The 20145-nt window shown below is 41.2% G+C and overlaps 1 protein-coding gene across 1 annotated transcript; it reads right to left on the bottom strand.

Annotated features, from left to right (window-relative positions):
• Positions 1–79: 79 nt before the first annotated feature.
• On the bottom strand, positions 80–14750 carry LOC105904594 (platelet-derived growth factor receptor beta-like). The gene is made up of 23 exons (XM_031571368.2): positions 13911–14750; positions 10356–10427; positions 9790–10077; positions 9152–9409; positions 8889–9019; positions 8586–8751; positions 8167–8350; positions 7920–8035; positions 7482–7602; positions 6971–7182; positions 6714–6808; positions 6457–6589; positions 6193–6297; positions 5950–6060; positions 5555–5717; positions 5123–5271; positions 4351–4460; positions 3886–4008; positions 3208–3319; positions 2653–2752; positions 2235–2340; positions 1886–2118; positions 80–1576 (listed from the first exon to the last, which is right to left on the bottom strand). Exons 2-23 carry the CDS (start codon positions 10396–10398, stop codon positions 1297–1299), a joined length of 3339 nt encoding a protein of 1112 aa, XP_031427228.1. The 5' UTR covers positions 10399–10427; positions 13911–14750; the 3' UTR covers positions 80–1296.
• Positions 14751–20145: the final 5395 nt, after the last annotated feature.

Genomic DNA, 20145 nt, shown 5'->3' on the forward strand with positions numbered 1-20145 from the left:
GATTAATAAACACACATTTTTGTGTATTTACATTTTTGTAAACCAAAGTAAATGCAAAAAGTACAAATTCAAATATTCATTTTTTCCTGAGTAAATATCTTTATTGTTCACTCATTACGCTGTCTTTGTATTTTGGAATAAAAATATACAGTAATATACATCTATACATTTTAATGAGAGTTGTAAAGAAATACGTAACAAGTGACTACATATTACAGGAGTTACATTATAAATATCTTTTTTTTAACTGATTGGTAAGACTTAAACATATAGACTTAGTATGTCCCCAAGCAGTAGGATTATGTCAGTGGAAGCCTTGTAGTACCATGTCAAATTTGGTCAAAACTTCCAAAGAAAATTATATTCTAAACAATAACAGTTTAAATCAAGTGTATATAAGTTGAACATTTATATATAACAATATGTTGCATTTGCATAAAGCAGAGCACTGAAATATCCATTCTGTTAGACATTACATTTGGACCAGTGTAATACCTCACTTAAGATACTTGAGCAAGATACTACTTAAAACTAAGTCTTTGTGCATTTCCCCTCAGCACACTTCACAATTACTCACAAACTGTAAGTAGTAAGTACACGTCTATCCTATGCAGGTATTTCCTCCACATTTATGAGGTACCAAACGTAATTACAACTCAGATTTCTAAAGTGCACAATTTACAAATAACTCTGAGCGGACACATCAACAAAACGCTGCAGAACTGAAGCACTGTATTAGCTGCTGGTGGTGAATAAGTGATCGTTTTTCTTCCAACAAACGGCATTAAAATACTGAATCCTCTAAATATGAATATACTATGCAGCATCACTTTCTATGTTAAGATAGCAGGCTCAATCCAAGAGCCTCCAGGGTCACTTGGGTTCTCGGTAAAAACATTGTCATGGTAGTAGTACTCTGTGTAAAGGTATTTACCAGCTGCAGCTGTAAGACCGATGTGGATCACATACAGCTACAGATTACCTGAAAGGAGACAAAGTACCTGCACCTCATCTGGTGAGTTACTGCAAATATTCATTCATACATGTTTACATAAAAAGCACATAATAAACCTGAAAAATAGTATATGAGTGCAATTACATCAGGTTACTGATTTTGTTTTGTTTGACTGTGTATGGTATAGTTTGAATGTGCTGCATATATCACATACAACAACAGATCAAGGGGCAGAGACCCATATTCCAAAGCACCTTGACATCTTCCATATGAAACACATGCATTTCCCTTATTTGTCATACACAACCTTTCACTGAATCAGCACAATTATTCCCAAGACGTTACAGAAAACTTTCTTCAATTTCTGGTGTGCAAGTAGCTTCCTCCTGTTGCCCCTCTTGCCCCGGGCTCGCCGACTCCTCTGGAGCGTCAGGAAGAGAGGGTTCCTCAATTTGTTCTTCATCTTGAGGTTCTTGTTCGGGCGAGGGACCTTGCTCCTCTTCTGGAACGGTTGCGTTCTCATGGCCGGCCGGCTCCTCTGGGGCTGGGCATACCTCCACAACAATTGCCTCAGGGAAACCCACCGACGCTGTGCTTGTGTTGTCCTCAGGGCTCTGGGGGCTGGTGAAGGAGAGGGCATATTGAGAAAATGGGAAAAATGAAGATGGCCGGCAATGCCATTTTCTCTGAGCCAATAGAACACTCAGAACTTCGTCTCCTGTCTACTTAATCACTATGACATTATGAATCAGACACAGTAAACAAACAATGGCCTTCTGGGACATTTGGGATGAATAATTCTATGACATATTTATAAAACTATGTACTTACAGCTGCAACCCTCTAAAAACAAGTTTAGGTACTCTTACTCTTGAAGCAATGTGAATAGACATTATCCAAGAGAGTGTCGCTTTCTTTGCAACGCTTTACCTTGAGGTGCTTAGCGAGGCTGTATCGTCCAGTTCACAGGCTGCTTTGGCGTTGATGTCTGGAATAGGGACGATGTATTCACTGAAGGTATCACTACCAGCCGGGGTCATCTCCTCCCCACTCCCCACAAGTTCTGGAGTGTCTGCGTAGTTTGCGTCAGGCTGTGCCGGTCTTCTGCGCATCACAGCAGGGTGGTCGCTCTTGAAGAAGTTTTCGTTCACCTGGTAGTACCTCTGCAACATCATTTCACATACACGTCGTATTAATCAAAAAAGGACATTTGCGATGTGATTTGCAACTCAATTCAGTGTTGTGTTGTGCGTTGCTTTGAACAAGGTGCACTGTATACCTTCTTATAGCTGTCGGTTAACATGCTTCCCAAAGAATGTCCCAGAAGAGAGAATGGGGGTCTTTTTTCAAACTTCTCATTCCAGCACTTGCACATAATCTCATATCTGTCAAAAAAAAGTACTCCCTCATTGATAAAGAACAGACAATTTTCAATACATGTTATTTGTTTCCATGCAAGAAGAAATGCCGTGTGCACATGATGACTGACTGACTACGCCCACTGTAATAACGCAAAGAGAAAGTGTAATTAATGTTTTTCTGACAGGAAAGCCTAAGATGACAACATTCAAGATAGTATTTAGCATTAAGCTTTATTGATTGTGAAAGGTTGCTGTGTGCAGAATACTGAGAAAAAAAAAATCTTCACACAAAAGTCTTTCGCATTGTGAACCCTACAAGCAGGTATTGGGACTTACATTTCATCAGTAGCATGTGTGGGCCGGGGCATTCTGTAGCCTTTCTTTAAGGCATTGTAGAACTGTTCATTCATCGGGATGTCAGGGTAAGGTGTTCCTCCTTCAGGTAACAGTAAACACAGCATGACATCATGAACAAATTATATATACTGTATGTGTCCATTTCGTTAACAAACCAAGCTTTGCTATTAAAAACAGTTATGAGAATTAAAAGTAAGATGTGAGAAACAGAAGTGAGAACTTTGAGAACTTTAAATAATGCAGAAATTGAGAGCATGTAGTCAAACATTCCGAGCATGTTAAAGGAAGTGCAAACAACACCTTGCTGGGCTCGCTTCATGCAGATCCTCGCTATGTGGAGTAGCTAAGTTCCTCACATCTATTTGTCTATAAAGGTGTTGAAACAGTGTATTTTTGCACACCAGACTGATAAGATAAAGTTTACACTGTCACACTACAAACACATCAGACAAAAAAAGAAATGACTGAAGATGACTCTAGCCATGCTATATTTATGACAGCACGGGCCTGTATAAAAGTCTTTTTTTTACATGCCTAGGGTGAAGATTTCCCATAACAGAATGCCAAAAGACCATACGTCGCTCATGGCAGTGTAACAGTTCTGGAATATACTCTCTGGTGCCATCCACTTCAGAGGCAGGAACGTCTGCAGCCGCAAAGAAACCAGGAACACAATTACTCCGCTAAGCACAGAATGTAAACAAGGGTCAAGGCAGTCTTTATCCTTGTCCAGTCACTATAGTGGAACAACCATAGCGGCAGGAGTAATTCCACCCAGAAGTCCAGGGTGTAGTTTCACATCCCCCTCATCCATTACCTCAATCACCAAACCCTAGAAACCTCAGTGGAAAGGGAATCTGCTGGCCAGACCTCTTCAATCTCGCCACATCTCTGGCAGAAGCAGTCCCAAAACGTAGCCATTTAAATGCGTCATAACTTAACCCGGTCCCGCAGAAACCCCACCATGAGTGTACTACTCTATTTAGATTACAGAAATGTTCAGAATCATATAACAGCATAACAAAATGGCTCACAACAACAAGGATGAGCTGGTGTCATTTGTAACCGGCTTCAATAGTGGTTGAATTTTTTTCTCCCCCAAATATAAATGTTGTTGAGTAATCGTTGAGTAATCTTTAAGCTAGTACTACTGAGGATTCATTTTTGGGGAAAGGTGAAGCCATCTGTCCACTGCTGGGATTATGGACTCACGTTGCCTTTTGAGATGTAGTTGGAATCATTCATGACGTCTCTTGCAAGCCCAAAGTCACAGATCTTCACAAGCTTCCCTTCGCATATCAGCACATTCCTGGCAGCAAGGTCACGATGAACACACTGCACACACACACACACACACACACACACACACACACACACACACACACACACACACACACACACACACACACACACACACACACACACACACACACACACACACACACACACACACACACACACACACACACACACAGGCATATAAACAACACTGTCACCCACAAGACAACCCACTCTCATGACAGAAAGTATTCGATACACATCATATCACCATTCCATTTATTTCCTTGATTTTACTGGATATACTATGCATTTGACTCAAGATTGCTAAAAAAAATCATATTAAAAAACAACTTGGCAAATGAAACTAGCTTGTGAGAAGTAAACTGTTCAGAGTACATTTTTAGATGCCAGGAATTCCATTCCTTTGGCCACTTGGAATCCAAAGCCCACAAGGTCCATGTAGCTGAGAATAGGAGAGTCACTGATTGCCAGAGACCTCTCTTGGCCTGAGCAGAAAAATATTAATACATTTTGATTAAAAAACAATTATGTATTAATACAACAATAAATGTATTAATCAATTTTTGAGATACATATCTGTGGGGAACAAAAACAAATTATCTTGGCATCTACTGTGTCTCTTGTTATTTCTTTTCTTAACAAAGCAGCTTTGCAAATGACATGGTGTTCAAAGAATATGATTTACTTATTGATATTAAGACCATTACAGATGCGTGTCCAAAAAATAACATATTTATGGTTCTCTTTTCACGCCAGCCAAGCTGTCTTTCAAAATGACACAGAAGAATATGGTCACCATCTGGCCAGTTTAAGTGTTGAAATTCTCCCAACAACTTTAAGACACAGTAGGTTTGAGTTGCGGCTTTGTAGAGGCCCCTTCTTCCACACTGTTTAGCACCAACTGCATTGAGGTGTGGAAGGGGAAGTCTCATAAGGCTGTTCTCCAAATGCAAAGCCACATGTTGCTGCTACTTACAGAAACTATTTATTTTTTTCATGTTTGTGAAGTCTGTTGGGCAACATTTGCACCATTTTCGCAGCTTTCCATCAGATCAAAGTTTTTTCGTGGGACAATGATGATCAAATACGAGTGGCATGAAATGACAATGAATGAATGCAATTGTACTCATGCACCTGTGTCATTTACCTTGTCCCTGGTAGTTTTCTTGTTGGTAGGGCGTTTCATAAACAGAAGGTTCAATTTCAGCATATTTGATAGTATCAGTCAGTTCTTGCATAGGCACATATTCCAACGAGTCCTCCTTGGCCATGTCCATGTACCCCCCATCAGACTCACTGCAAGAGAGAGACAAGAGGTAGCAGTGGTGCTCAAAGGAACATACAGCAGTAACTCCTCTGGCTTTTTACTACCAGTTCAACCAAGTAAATGCTCATGACAAACATGCCTTTGATTTGAACACGCTTACAAGAAGTATATAAAATACACTTAATATAGACAAACATCATCTTAAGCATGAAGGATACACTGATGTACAGTAATATCATTTTTTTTTATTTAACTCAGTCCACAAAAATCTGGTATTTATATAGAACAAAAACATCATATAGTTTCTCATACCTTTTGCCCTGAGTGTTGCCTGCACTGTCTGCATTTTCCCGGCACATTTCGGTGTCCCTGCGGTTCTTGTCGGTGTAGTACTGTAGGAAGGTGTGCTTGTTACGGTGAAGGTAGTCCACCAGGTCACCATAACGACAGTACTCAGTTATGAGGTAGATAGGACCTTGGATACGAATAAAAGAAGCATTATTTGAGATGCACATTTAGGACTTAACACACTAGAAATCCATTATGCTGATATATAATAATTATATTATTATTACAACGGGCCACTGGCACATATTTTTATTTTCTTGAACTGTGAAAGAGAAAACAAAATGTATTCGTCAAAAGCTTTAAACTTTGGACTTGGGCTGAGTGCAGTGTGTATATGACTTGTGGTGCATTGTGCCCACCTCGCTTTGTGCATGCCCCCAGCAGATTGACAATGTTTAGGTGGGGCCCCAAGTGACTCATAATCTTGAGTTCAGAAATCAGAGCCTGAGTCTCACTTCTCCTTGCAGTAGCTGCAAGTTTAACAAAACAAAACAAAAAAAAAAAACGGGAAGAGGGGTTGCCATTACTTTATGTTCACGCGATTCCGTGTCGTCAGAAAAACAATGCGTAGATCAGAGATGTATTCATAGCCTGAGACTCACACTTCAGCATCTTCACTGCGACTTTAGTGGTGGACTGAGAGGGGCCCAGGCCATAGGCAGTGGCCTCAACCACCCTCCCAAAGGCCCCAGACCCTAGAGTATGACCTGAAGGGACACAGTATCACATCACAATCTGACATCCAGTTTGCCAGTAAAGAAGATCTAATTAATTCTTAGGCTCTTTCAACATACATGATTTTCCAGTTTCACAGAGCACGTATCGATTGTGCAACCATGGGAAAAACCTGCATCCTGTGTCCTTACCCAAAACAAGGCTGTCGCGAGGTACTTCCCAAACTGAATCATAAGGTAGAGCCATAGGGTCCATATAGGTATACTCATGGCCATCTGAACTCACAGACTCAATCACCTTCCATCGGATCTCATAGCGAGGTTTCTAAACAAAAACATGTGCTGTTAGTCATGTCCTGTGCTCAAAATGTAGCTGTGATGATGGATGTCTGACCAGACGTGAAATCTATCATTGCTGCGGTCTATGTAGGGTAAGGATGGATCATTACCTTTCTCCAAACAGCAATTAGGATGATGAGGAAAATGACTGCGATGACCACCAAGGCTAGCACAGCAGCCATCACAGCCACTTGAGAAGAAAGAGCTGCCGACACAGAGATGACAGCTGGGGGTTACATGTATGTACAGCAGATGTACAACAAAACATGTAGACCAATCACTTTTCATCTATTCACAAGATATAACCAAGTTGGTTATATGTTAAGCAAGGTTGTATGTTAATGGAAGGTTGGCACAACACACTTACAGTTGGACACTAGTTTGATGTCCCAGGCTCTGCGGCCTCTGTCGTTGCGTGCTTCACACCGCACTGAGGTGATGTCGTCCATGCGCTGGAACGTCACCACGCTACGCACGCGGCTCTTGCCACGGCCCCCCGCCTCCGTCACATTCGTCTGGATGTCGATGTTTTCAGGGTCGGGGATGAGAAGCTTCCAAGGGGTCGTTTTATTACTGCATCTAGAGAGGATGTGATCAAACTTGCTTCAGTAAACACAACAGTAACAGCAGACAACAAAAACACATGCAACTTCATTGAAATGAATATTCCAGATGTTTTTAAAGCCAATACTCATACAACAGCTGGGAACATCTCAGTTTCATTTCTGTACCAATACTTTGTATATGAAACTGAGAGTCTTGCTTCAGCATCACCCAAAGCTGTTTACTGGTTACGTGCATGCTGTGCTGACCTCTAGAGGAGCACGTTTGAATTGGACACATTTGCTTCCCATGCAACCCCAGTCTCCTGTGCTGACCTCTGTGAGCTCCGACAGCTGTACCAGTAGATGGTCGGCGTGGGGACACCCTCGGCTGAACACAGCACCCCGTGGCCTTCGTCCATGTGGATGTCTGACAGCTCTGTGATCTGAGGCGGAGCTGCAGAGAGAGGGGGGGGGGGGGGGGGGGGGGGGGGGCTTTGCTGTCAATCCAAACGGACACTTTTTGTCTCTCACTGTAGATATTTATCAACTATAAACAACAATATCCACCAAGAGCATTCATATTACAGCATTCATATTACATCATTTGTAGTATAACATTGTAGGGCATGGTGGAACAGTGGACAACCTGGGTTAGATTCCCATCCACTGCAAAGGGCCTTTGGGTAAAAGCGTCTGCTAAATACCTTTACAGTTCCTACTTATACCATGTGCGGATGGGATGTGTGCAATGTTAATACAGTCAAAGCTCACCCTTGACCTGCACTTCAAAGGTCACTTCCTTCCAATCATCCTCATTTGACACATGGATTTTGTAGAGGCCATTCTGCTCCATTCTGACCCTTACTAGAGTCAAAATGCTCACATAACTGCCCGGAGAAACCACAAACACATGGGAATCACTCTCTTTGTTCATTGTAAAGCCAACTCATTTATATCAATTTTGACTGTGAACAGATCAGGTTTTGATTCATCATCTGAGAGAGGGAAATGAACTCACCTGGTGCCATGCACTTTCTTCGTGTCCACTGTCACAGAGTCGCCACTGAGAGTCTCGTTGTCTTTGGTCCAGCGCACCTGAGGAGCAGGGTACGCCTCGATGGGCACATAGAGCTCTACGTTCTCATAAAGCTGGGCAGAGATGTTCACCGGAAGATCTGTGTCCAGTCGAACAAAGCCTCTCTCTAAAGAGACAGACCATTTCGGTTCCATAAATATGGCATAGATCAAGCTCAGCTACATTCTTCACTGAAGTTCCTTCTCATATCATACATGTGCTGTATCTGTTTGTTATAATGTTTTATGCATTCTCTCTGTATTACATTGTTTTATATATACTTTTACATTATTCTTCTGACATGAATGCACAGCAAAGAAATCATTTGAAAAATGTGTTTTCTGACTAGGGACAAAGCTCACGTAATACAGTGATGGTGATGTTGTCTATTGCTGAATGGCCCTCCATAGTATCATTGACACGGCACACGTAGTTGCCGGAGTCCTGAAGTGTGGCATTGGCGATGTTTAGGCAGGAGCGCAGAGTGTCTCGACTTGGCAGAAAGTCCGTCAGTGGCTCAAGCGTTTTCTGTCAATGGTTGAGGACACAGCGCAAATTATATAGCTCAGCTGTCCGCATCCTAAACGCTCACACTCTGCAGTGTATTTTGACATGAAACCAGTACAAACGTACTGTAATTATTGTCTAACATTATGTTCACCAACCTCCTCTCGAGGGTAGTCCCACTCAAAGAAAACAATCTCTGCTCCTTTCACCGTGCAGTTCACGGTCAGTGGCTCGCCTTCTTTCACAACGGTCTTCGAAGCAGTTATGAATGCATCCATGCTTTGTGGAACTAGAAGCGATACAAAATACAACTGTATAAACAATGTAAATGCTCTTTGTAGACGCGTGTATGTCGCATATTCATGAATGTGCCTCACTGCTACCATGTAGCAACGGTATACTACTTTACCAAACTACCGACCTACGATGCTGAAAACGTAGAACACCCGGGACTCCTTCTCTTGGTCATCCAGGACTCCTCTGCAGATGTAGGAGGTGTCGTTGAGGGCAGCGGTGAAGCCCTCGCTGGGCCTGTACCGTCCCTGGATGGGCGTCTGGCTGGTTTTCTCATACAGGGTCACACTGATGCGAGGATCCGTGACCACGCAGGGGATGGTGCCTTCCTCGCCCTCCTTCATCACCAGAGATGACCCCACGGAGACAAACCACACCTCAGGGTCTACACAAGGAGGAGGTAAAGGTGGATTTCGCATCCTTGAACGTGGCTTCTGCACTCATTTAGCATGTGAAAAATGTTATGGGCTCTGACAACCAGAAATACATTTATGTTAATCACTGCTAAAACACACATAGCAAAAATAAAAGCAATATTGTATGAAATATATTTCATGCAATAGATCTGCAGATGTTGCAGTTTATCAATATTACATGTCTATACATACTATATATAACCATGAATATACACAAACACACACAAACTCACTCACACCCAGATACTGTATGTATGTATGTGTGTGTTTGTGTGTGTGTGCATGTGTGTGTGTCAGAAATATACTGTATACTGTATATACTTTGTATTTCCGTGTAGGTGTGTATTACCTGGCACAAACACAGAGATCTCCTTGGTTTCCCGTGCGGCGGGCTCCTCACACACATACAGCCCTGTGTGCATCCAGGTCACGTTGCTCAGCTGGAGCACGCTGGAGGTCCCCTGGTCATCAACCTCCAGTCCCTCCAGTTCCAGGTTGGAGTCGTGGGGCGTCTGCCACGTCACCTCAGTCCAGCCGGAGCACACCACGGTCAGGGAGGAGTTAGGGGCCAGAATGACCTCTGGGTTACTGGGGTTGGTTTCAAGGCTCCATCCCCCCGGGCAGAGCTGCAGTAACACTGATGAATGAAGAGGGAGAGAAAGAGGATTTTACCTAAAAGATATCTGTGGTAAGTTGTGTTCTGTCGTTCTACTAAATCTAAGCAGCTCTGTTTTGGCAGGTGATATTTGAAGTGTGGTCTCAAATTATGTCTGGGTATTCATTTTAACTTTAAGTTGCTTTTCAACAAGGGAAGAAAAGGCTGAAGGCTGGTCACGCAGTCATTTTATGCACCAGTACAATTCATTGGAGCAGCATTTCAGCATGTCTAGTCTTCACTGGTCAAGCAGATCTTACCTGCAAAGAACACCCCAAAAGCACTGTCCCAGCAGCTCCTCATAGTGCAGAGATGATTGGTAATGGATTATCCTGTAACAACAAACTTTGTTGTCAACTTTATTGCTGCATATGCGAAACAATTTAAGAGTGCCTATGACATCAATAAAACCTACTAATGTTTCTTTTGGATTGTAAAGACAAAGAGATCATGTTAAATGGGTTTGCAATGGCCATGGCAACTGTCCTTTAGTAAGCACAATGTGCTCATGTGGGAGTTGTTTTGAATTCTTTACAAGAAAAAAAATGGATGGACAAAAAAAGTGCAGACTTCATGCGGTCATCCAGAATATTCTGTGGCCACCTTGCCGAGCTGCTCCCTCCCAGCTCCAGGGTTTTATGAGGCATTGGGCACACAGAGCCAGAGATAGGCCCTTTGAATTATACCAAACTCTGTGTGTGATGTTTTTAAAGGGGGGGGGGGGGGGGGGGGGGGGGGGGGTGAACAGAGAGAACCCCGGCTCTGGAAGCAATTAAACTTAGATCAAAGAAGACAAAGCACAAAGACAGAGAGAGGGAGAGAGACAGAGAGACAGAGAGAAAGAGAGAGAGAGAGAGAGAGAGAGAGAGAGAGAGAGAGAAGAGAGAACAGACAGGAACATAGAGAGGTGCTCAAATAGCATTTGGTGTTTGGAGCATCCAAGATACTACTGACTGGCCGCCAACGACTCAACAGCATCTGGGTAAGAGTCGCCCCAGCTGGTGCTTCTCTCTGCATTCATAACACACATATTGAATTGCCTCTAACTCCCGCCTCTTGCCTCTAAAGTAGCTCCAAAACCTGAGGACAATGCCTGTGGACACTGGACACTACAGCCTGCTATTCACTGCACACTGTTCATCTCCACTGCCTGGTAAAGAAGTAGACAGTAGAACTCAAGTTAACAGAGAAGTAAATCTGTGAAGAAAACTGTCGAAAAGGGAACCTTCTGACAACTTCTGTCCCAATGTTAGGATTTATTCTTTTCCCTACCTTTAGTTTAGAAGTACAACTTTGGCTCTGCATTCTTTGATTTAGCTGGAAAAAAGGGGGGGGCTAGATGGCTCCTTTGAAACTGGTATAATCCAGCTTGGACAGCCAGCAGGGTACGGAGCCAAAGATGTCAAGGATGCCGTCCAGCGTTTTATGAAAGCTCTAGAGCAGACGGGGCATTAGAGGGAGGACCTGTAGACAAAACCTCACCACCTTCACTGCTGTGTGACCGGTTTGTAAATCTATGGGAGCTCCTGCCTCCTCACATAATGTTTTTTTTACGAGAGAACAGTTGACATCCAAGCTTCAAACAAACATGGTGCCAAGTGTGCCCATGTACATGGCATTTTCATTGGCAAACCACTCAGATAGATTCTATTCAGTTCAATTCAATCTGAAGAGCTCTACTTTAATGTAGTAAAGCAAACCAAGAATTTAAAGTTAGTTTGCTACATGAAGCTACATTTGATACCAAATAATTTGTTTAGGGAGACTTTCAGTCTGCAAACTAAATGAGAGAGAAAACTCCAATGGCCGACTCCACTTAACATTTGGAATGAAGCAATACTGCAAAGAAACACTTAGTCATTCAGTACAGATCAAACGTTTATGGTGATGAAACATTCATTTCCTGATTTGACATAAAATACCAGGCATCTGCAACTAAAATGGTACCCATAAATAACATAAAAGTCTGTACTGCAAAAAGAAAAACACACACATCCTGTCACAAAAATGTGACCGAGGATTAGCTCACAGTCCAAATAAAGCACTCTCTGTCAGGCAAATAACAAAAACAAACATTTGGGTCAAGATTATTTCTAAATATTGTGGAAGATTGTAAAGGACCAACATATTAATTCCAAAACATTCTCACAGGATATTGCTTTCATTTCTGGTGTGATGTTTTAGATGGGAAAATCCCTGCACTGGTTGAGGTTATCACAAGTTGAGGGATCTTGACAAATTGGCCAAATTCTTATGTGGGTGTATGAATGACTAACTATATTGAAGAGCAGACCACTGACCTAGCATGCCCTGACATGGCAGCTTAAAGTAAGCAGAACTATGCTATGCTTCATCTGTTGGACAGGCCAACTACAGACAGGCACCAGATGCTATCTTTTGATGATTCTGGCATATTCTTCACTACTTTGCGATGACTCAATAGGGACTTTTCAGAGCTTTGTTTTTGCTTCACTGTGGATAAATTATGCCTGATAATGGCTTTCTCCATGTCTCCCCCAGAAGAGCTGCTGTCCTGAGGCTGAAGTCAACTCAGTTCCAGAACATTCCACGGTGACCAGGCTAGGTCACCATAGAGGCCTTGCATTCGCTCTATGTATGGACGCAGGCAGCATCACTAACCAGTAACACTTTGAAAAGATCACATGCAAATGATATAGACATTCATAGCATTGCTATATTCTCTTGTAGCCACATCATCTACACTTTTCAATAATGAAAAGGGACATACCTGCTGAATAACAGCACAATGTAAAACTTTGCAGCAAACAAATCTGCTGTTATGTAACTGTATACCAAACATAATTCCACTTCAAATCCTGTCACAGCCCCTGGCGTTTTTAATGGTCAGGCTCAACAGTTAACTGTGGTGGGGCCTTAAAGCAGGCATCTGTTTTTACAATCCAACGTAACTCACTTGAAGGCATTTTGGATGTGGTTTCTACAAAAAAAATGTCACAGGCTGGATAATCTCCTTAATGGACTTGCCAGAAAGTCCCTGCTCTGAAAATAAAACACAGGGAAGGACATATATGTATTTTGAATTCTTTCTTATTGACACGGCTCTCCAACTTCATTTCCACAAAGACGCCCCTATGTCCTGTGCTGGAGAAGCTGGATCTCTGTGTAAACACGGGGCAGCAGGAGACTGAAACGGCTGTGCTTCCAATCTGTTATTGCAATTAAATGATTCACTGGTCATGGCAGCGACCAGCCCCAGTGAGGAAGGCTGACTCTTCCAAGCAATCATACACTCTTTGCTCTGAAAGCTCCATGCTTTGAATTTCCAGTCTATACAATGTCTACAATTCTGTGTGTGCGGTTGTGTAAACACTGGGAGAGAATAAGTTCATTCACACATAAGAACACATTTTTAAAGTGTCTTGTTTTGAAATTGAGGTGAAAGAAACTTGATGGAAGTACATTCACTTTATCATTGCTGACAGAATGACTCTTTAACTTCCAGACAGGACATTATGGTAGCCATTGATTTGCATTCTTTAGTGAGTGCATTGGAGTAAATGGAAATTCCAGGAAATTCCTCAAAGGCGTACATGAGGATAATTGACCATTGTAAACATATGATCACATAGCACTTAAGGAAACAACATTTCTTTCTGCAAGTTTGCATGCTTTTCATAATTAGCCATAACAAAAGAGGCATGCCTACATTACCAAAACACATCATTGACCAACATGAGAGATGGTATGGAGGAGACAGACAGAGAGAGAGAGAGAGAGAGAGAGAGAGAGAGAGAGAGAGAGAGAAACTACAGGGAAAATAAGATTCATCATACCTCTTACATGAAGTGCATAAGATCCTCAGGGCTACAAAAAGGAGCTCAGCGACTGGTTTTAATGTCTTCCTGTTCACTGCAGGAACCGTTCGGAAATTTCAACAGTGTGAGGAATCACCAAAGCTCAGAATGTCCAAGGCAGCTCCCACCACTTCTCAAAGCGCGACAGTTCACAAAAGATGATAACCGCTGTCCTGTTTACATTTGCCTTTTAGAACAGAGCTAATTTTTTTTGCAAACTAGCCATACACACTTCCTAAAAAACACAGCCAAATACGTCACAAACGGATGGATACATCTTAATTGATTGCAAGTCTCCTATAAATCTCAGAAAGTAGATTACTTTGCCCCAGTTTGATAGGGAGAGTCAGACATATGTCTTTCTTTCAGGGTTTGCAGCTCTGCTGAAAAAGCTCTCTCTCACTCCCTCTTTCCCTCTCTCTCTCTCCCTCTCTCTCTCTCTCTCTCTCTCTCTCTCTCTCTCTCTCTCCTGCAGAGACTGCCTGCATCTGTTTTCAATCTTGGCTTCCCCCCTTATTTTTCCTTTCCCGACTCAGGATGTGAGTGGATGGCTAGAAAATTCATGGTGCTCGCCAGCAGCTGAGTTAGGGCTTTCTATTTATTTGTGGGATTTTTGGGGGCAGAAAGGGGCAGAAAAGGGAGGCTGGGGAAGGGGAGGATGAAGAAAGAGCAGGAGGGAGAGAAGCTAAGTAAGTGCGGCAGTGGAGGAATCTCAATGAACGTCCAATCAAATATATCCGTTCTTCTCATTTGCAGACTGGTGAGGTATTTTTGGGGGAAAAAGGCACATTTCTACGTCCATGTAAATAAATGTGTGCTGGGTCTGAGAATGTTGGAGATAATGTTTATCAGGGAATGTTGCACAGCGCTGTTCGCAGATCTGAACACAGAGGCTCAGTATGTGCTTTGCAAAGGAAATACAGGCAAAATACCTGAGCCTGTGACAGTCTCCATTGAATTTTACAAGCCCTCAAGGACCCATAATTAGAAAAATCATAATTTGTTATAATCTTAAACCTTATGTACCTCCACAATAAATTTAGAGATTTTCAGTGTGATGAAAAACTTCTCTTTGGTTGACACATTCATTTTAGTCTTTGTTATGTCAATATTTCCCACAGAGGTTGAATCTTTCTGTGGCCTTTTTTGATGCATGTCTGTGATGTGCTCTTTCTCTCTCTCTCTCTCTCTCTCTCTCTTTCTCTCTCACTCTTAATATTATGAACACACCATATTTGGCAGTTATCTTTTTTGGCAGAAAACAGAAGGTGAACGTGGCCTATGTGCACCTTTACCAGAAACTGTCAAATCAAACTCAATGTGCACATGCAGCATTTGGCCATTTTCATTATATTTTTGTCTCTGGTCTACATAAAAAACAAAATACAGAACTAATCTAAAATCTAAAAAACTGTGTCAAACCCTATGTTCAGATTGATCTGAAAAAACCTGACTGAAAAAAAAACTGAGATTGTACTATACTGTGTAAAGCAAATCACATACAAATAATGTTTTTACATGTTGAACAGGAATCTCTGAACAGACAAGCACAAGGTTTTCTGCAGGGTCATACTACATGCCTTTGATGAGCTGCCTAGTCAACATATCTGTCTCGGTGTGGGATCCCTCAGACCATATGGCCCTGCGGAAGTGCAGCAGTACTACAGGAGGGAGCGTGTGTGTGTGTGTGTGTGTGTGTGTGTGTGTGTGTGTGTGTGTGTGTGTGTGTGTGTGTGTGTGTGTGTGTGTGTGTGTGTGTGTGTGTGTGTGTGTGTGTGTGTGTGTGTGTGTGTGTGTGTGTCTGATTGCCTGCTGTATGTTTATGGTATGTGGGGTGATAAATGATTCTGTTAGACTGTAAACAAATGCAGACAAATCTAGTCTAACTAAAAGATTGTAGCACTTTCAGTGTGTGGCCACTAAAACCAATAGGAGGCAGATTTAAGCCCTTATTAGCACTGTAGTGTAGGCTACATTATGTGCGGTCTGTCACTAGAACTGCACATTCATTGATCAAATGTGAGAAAGTCAGCACAGGTTTAAAATGTTGCAAGCTCTAACTGAGACTGGCCACAATGAAATGCATTTTCAGTCAAATATGTTATGTGTAGTACTTATTGTGTTTCTATGTTTTTATGTTTTATGTTTACTGTATGCACCTTCACACCAGAAAAAATTCCAAGTAGGTGTAAACCATTTTGATTCTGATTCTGATACAGTCCAGTTCACCCTTCAAAAAGCAAACGTGTCTGTGCCGGTTTCTGCCACACGATGGCCACAGTGAGTCAGGCCACTGCTGATGAAAAATAAAACAGAGACAAATATACAGTACCAATTCAACCTCTTCATCCCTGCTTGTGAGACCATCTCGTCCTCATACTGATGTTATGCTAAAACAGATGACAGATTATGTTTAATCTAAATGCATCTATCAAATGCCTACTTCCATGACACCTTAGACCATATCTTCATTAAAATAAAAACACAATTTTGTGAAAAGACGGTACAGCCTAACAAAACCTAAAGCTAGTATGGGTCTATTGTATTATTACAAATTACATTACTAATCAAATGGCCTTGATGTGGGTTATCCCAGGAATGACTCGTTCGGGTTGGGTTCAAATGGAACATGGTATCACACTATGTCGATTGTGAGGATGTGCAGATTCATACCTTAAATGCTACTTCAGTCATGTCAACATGCTCACAGTGAAAGGGACAAATATGCCAAACCTTAGACTAGGCTACGTGTCTGGTGATGCTGCTTGAGCCGCCATACAATCGGTCAGCCATTCACAGCTGAATGCAAAATTGCTTATATCAACGGGGTATTTCATCATTTGTGATAAAAACGTAGGCTAGGGCATCGTTGCAAACCATACGTGTAGACTAAACAGGACTTTTGGGCAAACCTTGATAATCTTATGCAACCAAAGCTCTGGGCCTGCAGTTCAAAGTTCAGCAGCGGCCTTGACGTAACGATGAGTGGAGGAAAGCGTTCTCGACACGTAAAGTGCAGGTTAAGTTACTTGCGCACAATGCCATTACAATCCAATGTAGGCCGTTAACACTTTCCGTTGCTGACCTTATTTTTGGTCAAATGTCATAGTACATTGTAAAATGCAAATTAATTGAACGACTACTAGGAATGGAATCATTTTGATATTCCTGCCAATTCGCATTTGCCTGTGGACGTTTTAAGGTATTTACGTATTGTCCCAAAGTCAGCTGTGAGGTCCAGGTCATAGACCCTGGTGTATTTTATTAGCGTGCAAAGAATTGCTATCCACCACAACTCCACTCCACCTACCACTGACCCATTCCAACAGCCGCCAAATGATACTGTTGTTTGTTAGGGGAACCCGTTCAGACGATTGATGCGGAAACACTGTAGGTAGTGTACAGTGAAAGTACACTACTGGAAAAAATAACTACGAACTGGTACATTCATCGAAACTAATTTCCAAATTCTTCTTTGGTCGACCAGGCGTCATGGGATAAATTACTCTAAATTAATTTGAAGGTAATATTGTCTGTGCCAGCTTGTAACAATCAATTAGGCTAAGGACACGAATCATACAGTTGGCACATTTGAAAGTAGGACTTAGAAAGTAGAAATGTGACTGCTTGGTTTGATGCTCAGACTTTTCCAATGTATCATGTTCTACAGTATGAAGATGTTACATGAGAGGAATGAAAACGTGATAACGTGAAAGTATAATATAAAATAACAGCTTACGCTCCAAGCTATTGCATGGTGTGATATCATGATGGGGATATGGTGCAGGTTGAATGGGTTAGGATGTGGGGCAAGCGCTTGGAGCACAAGATGCTTAAAAGCTAATACAAAAAAATGTCCATAGTGTTTAATCAATATTTTATTTTGTTGGTAATAAGTCACACAGTGCCTCTTTTAAAAAAAAAAAATTGCATTACTTTTTTTGTCTCGCTCGGATTTACGATATTTAAAAGCCGGTCTTGCGCCCAAACGTTCCTTAAAGCAGGGCGTTCTCCTCAAGATAATTTAAAAGTTCTGTTTTATGTGTCTGTTGAACGTTTTGCGACTGTCAGAAGTCTAGTCACATGGTGGCATAAGTTGGAAATACAGGATGCGTTTAGGGAAATCCTTGGTCCTAATAATAACCTGCCAAAATGTTCCTGACCCCCTTAACAGGCTAACATGCTATATAAAGTAAACTCCCTATGTTTTGTTGCTGACAATAAAAAAAAATGTTGTTGAGGTTTTGGATACAAAACATGAAAGTATATTCTCCGTGCTCAACATATTGAATACAAATATGTTTCTATCCCTCTATCTCCAACATGAACCCCGTAATTTGGTAATAAAGTATTAAATTACTAATACATTACTAGTGAAAATGGCAATATGTTCACTCTGTAATAGCTTTTATGAAAACATGTAAAGATGCACTTGCTGTCATACTTTATTATGATCATTTTGTGCAGTCGTCAATTTTAGAGTGTCATACATATTCCTACTGTTTATCATATAAAACTGTTTGACTTGATATATTATTCTGAAAAGCATGCAGACTGCCTGTACTGTGCATCATCCAATGCTGATATTGCCCTTTAAAGTAACTGTATGGTGCTGTTGATCTGTCAACATATAGCTCCCCTTCTCATCTGATGCAAAGCACTCTTCACTTCCTCTACTCAAGCCCATCAGACAGAGAAGAATAACTGACACTATCACTGTCCCCACAACACAGAGGTCATCCCAGTGTCTCCATGGCACCCTGCATTGACTAGGAAGTCACACCCGGTTGTGAAGTGTGACTTGACACTTTCAAGTCTTCCTCAGCCACTTTGAACTCCCCCTCTGGCTCCCCATGCATCCCATGTTCTCCCACATATTTCTCTATTATCTTGAAATCTTCTAGGAGACAGGACTGATGTTGAGAGCATATGATTCAGCTTAAGTCAAGCTGGAATTGCTAAATTGTTGTTTGTTATTTGTTATCAACAATATATTTTATACAATAATAACAATATATTTTAGATCTGAGTTTGAAGAAAAAGCTGCCTGGCTAAAACAGGAATTTATAACACAATATTGGTCTAATATTTCATTGTCTGATGAGAACATTTTGACAGTTACTGCTACAGTTTATTCAAAATGTCAACAATTAATTTGGTTTGATTTCTCAGTGAATATGTCACGTAGCAGGAGCTGAACCTAAAACTTACTGAGTAATATGTGTTTAAATCAGAGGTTTGAACATGTGTGAGTGCAATTAGCCTATCATTAGGCTAGTGACGGAATTAAAGCGTCGTCTTCTCATAAATGGAATGAATATCAGACAGTGGATTAACTAATTTTGGCCAAAATTTGTTTAAAAAATAGATACATTGAAAATGTAGGGGTTTAAAACTCACAATGACAAATGACAAAATATACTATCAATCACTCATTTGACTTTTATTTTATTTTAAAAGATTGTGAACTGATTTCATAAACATAGATCAAAACTGAATGAATGCCAGATTACATGAGCAAATTGACATCGCGTAATTTATTGAGCAGTGAGACGCAGTTCAGTATTGAGAAAGATATTTTCTTTTATTCTATTTTATTACATTTTATTTTACACAGGTGTTCATTTTTGACCAACACGTTGACGATAACAGTTTCAGAAAATAAATCTTACTTCTGTTTCGGAATTACAATTCCGAGGGGAAAAAACGATGATTCCTGATTCACGTTTCACGTTTTGCATCGTTGGGAACCAAAACATTTCGTTCATCCATTAGCTCAAATGAAGTCCGATTCAGCTCTTTCATACGAGGCGTGAAGAGGTGGGCACAGGGTGGGTTTGGGATATCACCTGCGAGATCTGTTTGAAATGCCTGTCCCAGGTCACCCTCAAAGCCACTATGGAGCCGCGTTGTCGCTAGGAAAAATGTAATTGAGAGTTTTGTAAAACACGAATACCTACTTCAATTAAGACTTGTGTCATGTATTTAATTATTCAGCTTTAATAAACAGTTTTTAGTAACCAATTGTTACCTAAATTAGTCCTAACAATAACTAACTTCGTAAGTTGCCTATAATTAATTACTTACTAAAAGGATTTTAAAATGAGTGTTCTCAAACCAGCATGACAGCTCCATATGGTGTGTGATTTCTTTTAATCAATATCCCTCATGATAAAAATTGTTGCTTTAACAATTGTTAATCAGTGAGTGACAG

Source organism: Clupea harengus, chromosome 8 (assembly GCF_900700415.2).
Source record: "Clupea harengus chromosome 8, Ch_v2.0.2, whole genome shotgun sequence".
Lineage (NCBI taxonomy): Eukaryota > Metazoa > Chordata > Actinopteri > Clupeiformes > Clupeidae > Clupea > Clupea harengus.

Bases quoted from the DNA above. Each gene is read 5' to 3' on its own strand.
- LOC105904594 (XM_031571368.2), bottom strand. From the start codon at position 10,398: ATGAGGAGCTGCTGGGACAGTGCTTTTGGGGTGTTCTTTGCAG. The intron at 9,410-9,789 runs GTAATACACACC...CTCCTTGTGTAG, and splicing joins GATCTCTGTGTTTGTGCCAG to ACCCTGAGGTGTGGTTTGTC. The intron at 8,752-8,888 runs GTTGGTGAACAT...AACCATTGACAG, and splicing joins GGGACTACCCTCGAGAGGAG to AAAACGCTTGAGCCACTGAC.